The sequence below is a fragment of the Tupaia chinensis genome, unplaced genomic scaffold, assembly GCF_000334495.1.
Source record: "Tupaia chinensis unplaced genomic scaffold, TupChi_1.0 Scaffold148234_1, whole genome shotgun sequence".
NCBI classification, from domain to species: Eukaryota; Metazoa; Chordata; class Mammalia; order Scandentia; family Tupaiidae; genus Tupaia; species Tupaia belangeri.
The window spans coordinates 3635612-3644424 of NW_006208084.1; the positions used below are offsets into that span (position 1 = coordinate 3635612).

General features: G+C 49.7%; 1 protein-coding gene across 4 annotated transcripts in view; it reads left to right on the forward strand.

Moving 5' to 3' along the window:
* Positions 1-8813, forward strand: part of SYN3 (synapsin III) — a 523616-nt gene extending 514803 nt beyond the window's left edge. For all 4 annotated transcript variants that reach the window (XM_006170337.3, XM_006170336.3, XM_006170335.3 and 1 more), the window contains 2 exons: positions 739-1030; positions 4057-8813. In XM_006170337.3, the coding sequence (XP_006170399.1) occupies positions 739-1030; positions 4057-4189 (425 nt within the window). In that variant the 3' untranslated portion in view covers positions 4190-8813. The remainder of the gene's footprint in view (positions 1-738; positions 1031-4056) is intronic.

Here is an 8813-nt window from a genome sequence, read left to right on the forward strand (position 1 = left end):
GAGGGTATTGTGCCGTGGCCATCCCCCCTTGGGGATGATTTCTCTCTCTCTCTCTCTCTCTCTCTCTCTCTCTCTCTTCTCTCCACTGAGCACACATGCCCCATAACAAACATTTCTCTTACAAAAAAACCCCTATATTGGGTCAGTCTTAGAGCTTAGTGGTTAAGGGAGCTAAATCCCACATGGCCAAGCACTGTTTGAGTCCCAGCTCCAGTAGCTTAAAAACATGCTGGACGTATTTGTGTGTCTGCCTGAAAAATCCAACGGTGTGGAAAGGTGAAGGAGAACGGATTACAGTGTGATCAAACCCCACTGGGGTGGGAGGGAGCACCCCCTCTCTCTGTCTCTCTCCAACATGTACATAGATGTTTTGGCAGTTAAAAAGATAAAATAAAATATTCGGTCATCAGAAGAATCGTGACACATTTTTGCATAGAAAAACAAAAATATATCATGTCTTTTCCAATGACCCAATAAATAAAAGGCCGAATACTTTTTTAACAAACTCATTTGTCACTTTATTTATTCTGCCACATCATGTGTGATGACCACAGCGTATTCACTGTACGGATGTATCTTAATGCTCCTAGTCACTTGATTAAACGTTTATATTACTTTCAGTGTTTCACTGTTACAAAAAAAACCACTGTAATAAACATCCGTGAGGCAGCATCATCTGTGTGCAGCCATATTTATCCTGTGAAAATTTGGAACTAACTTTTGGTTGTTGGCACGTAGGGGGACCTCGTCAAGCTCAGTCTCCTCAGCCCCCGAGATCCAGAAGCCCCTCCCAGCAGAGGCTCTCCCCACAAGGCCAGCAGCCCCTGAGCCCCCAGTCTGGATCTCCACAGCAGCCGAGGTCACCAGGCTCTCCACAGCTATCCCGGGCATCCAGTGGCACCTCCCCAAACCAGGCCTCCAAACCGGGCACCACCCTCACCTCACAGCCCCGACCCCCGGTGCAGGGACGCAGCACCTCCCAACAGGGCGAAGAGTCCAAGAAACCAGTACCGCCCCATCCCCATCTCAAGTAAGTGCTTTGGGAATTGGACAGGGTATAAAACAGAGCTGGGCTGACTCAGGGTTGAGGATTCACACAAAGGAAGACGCGATGAGTCCTCATCCAGACTTCAAGTGGGTAGAAACGGGTCTAGAGGAGGGGCTTTGTGCAACAGGCCCAGCAAAGTGGCAGTGTGGACTAGGCCCCCATGACCCTCCCCATAGGCATGCATCAGTTATCTCTTGCTGCATAACAAATCACTCCCAAACTCAGTAACTTCAGAAAACAGCCATTGTCTGTGTTCATAGTTTTTTCATTCAGCAGTTTGTTCTGAGTTCAGCTCAGCTGGAAAGTTCTTATGCTGGTGTCCCTTATAGAATGACCAGTCAAAATATAGGATGCCCAGTTAGACTTAAATTTCAGAAAAACAACAGATAATTTGTTGATGCCCCCCAATATTGCATGGGCTATACTTACACTAAAAGTATTTTTTTAATCTAAAATTCAAATTTAACTGGATGTCCCATATTTTTATTTGCTAAATCTGGCCACCCAACTGTCCTGAGATCGCTTTCATGACTGCAGTCATGTGGCAATTTCACTGGGGTTGAACGGTCTGGGAAGGTCTCACACACACATCTGGCTGTAGTGCGGGCGATCAGCTGGGCCTCCATGGGATCTTATCCTGTCCAAGATTAGTCCAGGCTTTCTCATGGTGTAATTGCTTTCCAAAAGAGCAAGAGAAGAAGTTTCAAGGTACTCTCTTCCACCCAGTTCACTGGACATTGCTCCTTTTCACAGCTGCATAGTATTCCACTGTGTAGTTGTACTATAATTTATCTAACCCACCATAAACAAAAACTTGGTTTGATCTTATAAACGATGCTATAGTTAATAAGAATATTTACTTTCATCTTTTCAGATTCACCATAGAGAAAATGTTGGAATGGTTGTTGGAACAAAGGATAAATGTATTTTTAGTTTAATAAATATTAGCAAGTGACCTTCCAGTCACTGTGTCATAGACTCCAGAGTTTATCTGCCTGGGTTCAAATCCCAGCTCTTCCACTTAAAAGCTGCATGTCCTCCAATGAGTTCCTTAACCTCTCAGTGCTTCAATTTGTTCATACACGGAATGGGGACATTGGCCCCACAGGGTTACTATAAGGCTTAAACTGAATTCATGCAGTTAATGCTTAGAATGCTGCAGGCACCGTGTGGGCATATCTTTGACAGCTTGACACCAAATAAATGGATCAGGTCTGCTGATCGGGACAGACAAAGGCCAGGTTTGGACAATGGCCGTATAGCAATTTTGCTTAAAAAAAAAAAAAAAAAAAAACCTTAAATCTTCTGACTTACTGTTTTCAAGTTTTATTTGGTTCAATTCAGGTTGGCACATATTCACCAAATACCTACTCGTGCTGCCCTCTGGATGAGGCACTGCAGAGGACAATAAGCAAGGAGTAAAAGATAATCCCTGCTTTGAAGAGGATTTCAGTTTTGTTTTGTTTTGTTAATTTGCTACAGCACACAGGCACTGGCCAGAAAGAGAGAAAGAGAGGAAGCCCTCCCGTGGGGGGAGGTCAGGTTGCAATCCCTTTTCCTCTCAAGATTTTGGGTGTGTACACGCATGTGCCCAGAGTGTTTTTCAAGCCACTGGGTCAGGGACTCAAATCGCATAGTCGACCATGTTGGATCCAGCCACCTTAACTGCCATGCTACTGGCTGGCCTAGGTTTCAGTTTTCTAGTGGGGCGACAAAACTGTGACACTTTTATCTCATCCCTATGTCTGTCATCTCCACCCTACTGTAGGCCCCCTGAGGGCAGGACCTGGACCGTATTCATGGCTGTGCCTGTCACCTAACACTAGGCCTGACTCAGTGGGTGGCTGCTTCTGGCTGGCACTCATGAAGAGCTCAGAGCACTGCACACTGTGGCTCACACGGCGGACACGCTGGCAATTCCAGAACAAGGGGATGGCAATAAAGGCTTCAGGGAAGTGGTGAGAACCGAAGCCCAGGATGTTAGAGCTAGGAAAGCCCGAGGGTCGGCTAAACCAGCCTTCTAGTTCTGGATGGGCAAAATGAGGTTCCGAGAGGGCAGGTTACTTGCCCAGAGCCATAGATGCCAAATGGTAGAGAGGGGTCTAGAACACAGGCTTCCTGACTCCAAACCACGCCTGGAAATTGTAGGAGGAGTAACTATCCTGATTCTGATCCAGCACAAGACAGTTCTTGAAGGGCCCCACGCACCACGGCAGGAGAGTGCTCATGGACTCCAGCAGCGCCTGCCTTCTGAACAGCCCAGGCGGCCGGAAGTGCGTGTGCTCTGGGGCTCCCCACTGCTCACTGAGAATGCTACCTGTGAGCCCCAGTTTCTGCACCTAAAATATGAAACTTGGGGGCCAGCAGGTGGCACGGTGGTTAAGGGCACTGGACTCCCACATGATCAATCACAGTTCGAGTCCCAGACCTGATGGTTTGCTCTCTCACTTTCTCTCTCTCTCTCTCTCTCTCGTCAAATTTAAATTAATTAATTAAGTTAAATAAAATAATTTTTTTTAAAATATGAAGCTTGCAGCCAGCAGATGGCATAGTGGTTATGTCGCTGGACTCCCACATGGCTGACCGTGGTTCCAGTCCCGGACCCAGTGGCTTGAAACTTATGCCAGCTGCATGTGTATGTATGCCAAAGATCTCGGGGGGAGAATGGAGAAAGGATTGCTGCGTGGCCATTCCCGCTGAAGGGTGACTTCTCACTTTCCCTCTCACTGTCTCTGTCTCTCTCTCCCCAGAAGTGCACATGCCCTAAGGCAATAATTAATTAATTAATTAATTAATATAAAACGATGATGAGTCTCACAGAAGCACCCTGCAGGTCCGGTTCTGCGTGTCATGCACCTTTCATTGCCTGACTCCTGGGATGCCTGGTGTCTGCTCTTCATATCACTTTGAGGATGAGGGCCCCCCACCTGGCTGCCAGGCAGGCCTCAACACTTGGCCTTGGGAGTCTCAGCCTTGCCTTCCCCAACCCCCTTGCTTTTCTATTCCAGCAAATCTCAGTCCCTGACTAACAGCCTCAGCACATCCGATACCGCCCAGCGTGGGGCCCCAAGTGAAGATGAGGCCAAGGCAGAAACCATCCGCAACCTGAGGAAGTCATTCGCCAGCCTGTTCTCGGACTGAGCCACACAGGCCTGGGGGCTGAGCACCTCTGCCGCACTGGCCCCTCTCCTGCCCCGTCCTCCAGCCCAGCCTTGGTTCCTGTCCGGAGCAGAATGGAAGGCCTGACAACATACTTTCTAAATGCCTTTGACCCAGGAATCAACTATCTATGTGTGTTCCCATTTTCCCTCTCCATGACATTCCAATGTTGTCTGACTGAAGGGTGGGCCTTTGAGGGCCTCCAGGTTCCTCAAAAGTGGCCTTACAGACAGGCATTGCTTCCCTGGGCCCACCCACATGCTTGCTTCCTTGCCTCCGATAACCAAGTGGGATGTCTGTGCGTGGCTAGTCTTCACAGCTCTTGTTAGTGTTTTGCTTGCCTTTGGGCGAAGGCCCCCCTCTAGGTCTCATCCTGGACCTTGGCAATAATCTTTAAAAGTGTTCTGCAAACAGAAACCGCAAAGCCCAGGCTGGGGAACCGACCAACTACCCAAGCTAGTTCCATCCACACTTGAGGCCTCTGCTCAGACCAGGCAAGCAAAGGCCCTGTCACACCTGCCTGCTAGTGGGATCTTGCAAATGACAGGAAGAGAAAGAAATTATGCCGTGTGACAAGTGGGGCCTTTCAAACACAACAGACACAGAGGGAAGCCCTCACAATGCCGTCCATGCCCAGAGCATTACCCTTCATTTCTGGACAGCCGAGGGCAGAGCGCAGGTTCTTGGAGGAATCATTACTAGTTTCCAGAAGAAAAAGAGGCCCGGACTTTCCTGAGAAAAGGATCAGGGGAGAGCTCCTGCTCCCATTCAGTGCAACACCACCATCTGGTCTCTCTGACATCCCACCAGAAATACTGTTTCCTCCTCAAGGGGGTATCAGGAGCCAGAGAGAACCAACAGCTCCATGCACCAGGTCGGATGACGCCATGACAGCAACTTCTAGCTCGGCATGTCGCGAACTGTAAAGCAAGGCGTTGGTGGGATACTCCATTTCAAAAGGGTCCCGTGAGCAAATTTGTTTAGGAAATACTGTGTCTAGTTCTTTTTTGGAAATGAAAAGTACACAACACATGGCAAAGGCTTTTGAAATTCCTGCAGGAGACAAATCAGCTTCAACTGTGTTTAACCCAAACGTACGTGACTGGACAAGTTAACTGCAGAGCGGGAAAAAAAGAGTCTTGGCATCCTTCCCAGTGCTCATTCCTCTACAGCAGACTGCCTCCAGACACAGATGGAGCTCAGAGGTGTCCCAAGTCACTAAGCTCCTGGCGCTAGCTAGAAACACGGGTGCTAGAAGCAGTCATGATCCCCAGAAGAGCCCAGAGTATTAAAACAGAGCCCCACTACCCCCTCGCAGCCCACTTTGCAACGTGAGATGTGGTATCCCCTCACTGTCCCAGGGAAAGGAGAGAAAGAGGTGAAATGGAAGTGTCTGGGCCTGAGCAGCTTCTGTTGGGTTGTCAGAAAAGTCACGAGGCATTCGTGCATAGAGAAACACGTCATGACTATTCTAACTCAATAGTTAGCCTAGGCAATGCAGATTGTTTGATTAACAGCAAAAACCTATTTAGCTTCCCAGGAGGCTAAAACCAACCACTCCTCTTTAGTCCTCCAAAGCCAGACTAGTGTGAGAATAAGGCCAGAGGCCCTCCCCCGTGAGCACTGGGTCACTGAGAACCCTGCACTTCAGAAGAGTCCATCTTCAGGCCGGCTTTCCACCAGCAGTTGGCTAGAGACTGACTCCGTGTCAGAAGTGCTAGCTGTTGTGTCCAATGTGAGACCCACTTGGGCTTTGGGGTTGTCTTCTTCCACCTTGCCCTCTGCTCTCCCTCATGACCAAGTTAGTTTTAATAGCCAGAGAGCCCAGGCTACTTCAGAAGTCCTCTTCCTCCTTTTGGTCAGGATCCCTGGTCTCAGATTCAGTCATAGAAGCAGCCCTAGCATAAGGAAGACCTGCTAGGTGTAGCTGCCGGTGACCACTGGGAGCCATACCTTGGCAGCCAGAGACTGGTGGGCTTAGGCCTGATCGGCAGTGACTAGGATCACCAGTCACTAAAATGACCACTGTGTGAGGCGAGAGGTGAACTGGAGAAGGCTCGGCACTCTCATTCTCCCTCTGTGCTGCGGTGAGCTCAGTGTCTATGCGACAGTCCCCGTGGGCATATCTGGAGCTCACTCTGCCTGGTAACAACCTGCCTCCTTTTTGCTCAACCTCTGCAATGCACAGAGCCAGGCTGGCTGGGGCGCTGCCAAAATGCTTCCCAGAAGCAGCCAAGATGGCCCAGCAAGAGGGCAGTCACACACGGGAGCTGCTGCTGGGCTGTAAGGGTCACACTCACACTGTGCTAGGCCCCCTAGGTGGGTGAAGGAGGGCCTAGTCAACACCCCTCAGCCGTGCTTTGGCGAGGTCAGCGGAGAGCTGGGAACACATCAGACCGTTGGTAATTCCTAACAAAACTGCTTTTCCTCCTCCCCTCCTTCTGCTACCTAATTCTCTCACCACTTCCTAGCAACTTCCGAGGAAGCCCGGTGGGGCACAAGGAAAGGAGACAAACTGTCAAGTCTGGGTACCTTTGAAAGCTATCCTGTTAGAAGGATTTTAACACAGAGGGCAAATACCGACCAGTAATAAGGTTTGCAGATTAGCCACCCCAGTCAGTCCCACTGCTTAATCATGCACACACACGCCTGGGTTATCCCTGAGAACTGACACGCAGACATCCGAAAATCCTGCCACCTAACCTTCAGTTCACAGTTTTCCCTCTAAGGTGTCCTTGAGGACCTTCCTCAAGAGCAGATCGGCTGCCCCACTTGGCCCTGAGAACTCAGGGATCGCTAAGTTCTAAGTCACATGTTTTGGGAACCAAAGCCCCAGCCTCTCGGGCTTGAAGGTCCCTGGACCTTGCCTGTCTCTCCTGACAATAGCAGGTGAGGTTGCCCCAGTAGAAAGATACCCCCAGAAGTCCATTACAAGATACAGAGTTACAGGATTCTTTGATTTCTTCCTCTTGAAAAAAAAAAAAAATTCCCCTATTATCACACGGAGTCCTTTCAGAGAAACACTGTGCTTCGTTCTAAACAGAAGGGTGAGAGCGGACTTTGGGGCAGGTGTAACACCACGAAGCCCACGTACGTCAGGAGACTGAGAACGCAGGAAACACTGGGATAATCATCACTCTTGTACCATGGTCTCACCCAGTCCTCACTCGGGGACAAAAATACACACAAGGAAGTGGTAACCGGCAGAAGTTTCTCGAAGTGTAGGCCATGGGTGTGTGCAGAGCTATTAGGTCATCGGGAAAGTCAAGGTGTATTTTTCTGTTTTTCTATGCAAAAAAATATGCATCATGACTTTTCCAACAACCCACTAGTTACAAAGGCAGCTGAGCCTTCACTTCAGACCAAACGAGTCAGAATTTCCAGTCATCGGGCCGGAAGCTACCTCTGGGTCCATTTTCCCAAGGGTTTTGAATGCCTTTACGTGAGTCCCCAGCAGCCCTGAGCTCAGCTGTGTGGGAGAGCTGCCAGGCACACGACACTGTTGGTGTGGCTGCATTACCGTCACCAGCACAGCTAGGGACCTGATCCTTTGTGAGCAACACTGATGGCTCCATAAATAATGACTGTATGGTCCACATGTTCCCACTTTCCTATATTCGGACTTTCCGCAGCAACACCTCAGCACTCCCACGATCTCTCCCCGATACTCCAGCTAGCACACCCCTCTCCTGGGTTTTACAGCTGTGCACAGACTCGGAGCTACGACTTAACACGATGGGAACCCTGACACTCGTTCCTGTGGGCCTGCGTATGAATATAGAGACCGAGAGGGCACAGATCCCCTGGAGACCACAGGTCCCACACATGGACCGTTTTCTCACATAGGCTAGCAATGTTCCTTCCAAAAATTTAACCTTTAATAACTGTGACCTTTTCGAATGAGAAAGAGCAAAGGGAGGGGGATGGGAGTCATTCTGCATAGACCCTGAAAGGTTGCGTTCATTGTTTCTTGCTGTGTTTCACAATTTGAGCCAAAGAAAGGCGAGCATTTTCCCTCCAAACTGACTCGAAGCTGAAACACAACAAAGACCCACTTCATCTGTGCGGGATGAATAGGGATGTGGAAATGCAGCCGCACTGGACACCTCTGCTGGCCAGAGAAGTCCCTCCAGATCGCCCTCCTGTCGGCATGAGACAACTCACTGAACTTTGGCTAAATGTCAAATCGGCTCCCAGGGACACCGGGCTATCTGCGTCCTTCCCCACCTATTAGCTCCTTATTTCTCTTCACGACGTTCCCTCCCAATGCCCAGCCTCCCAGGTGTCGGGGATGACGGTAACACACCCCACATGAGGACAGGAAGCTCAGGTGCTGCCTGTCCCCAAAGCTCTCATCTGCACTGCCTGTGGACACGTCGAGGGGAAGCACCTGAGCCGCATCCCAGGCACAAGCCGTGAGGGAAGCACGGAGCACCTGCCTGGCCACAGCAGGGCCTGGGGCCATGCTTCAGGGGGACCCCCTGTAACACCAGGACACCCAGAAAACCTCAACGAGGTACATTGAAATAAGAGGCTGTTCTACCAGTATCAATGAAGGAGGTTACTGTCCCAGAGCAGACTCAAGAGATAATTGATAAAACTAAGA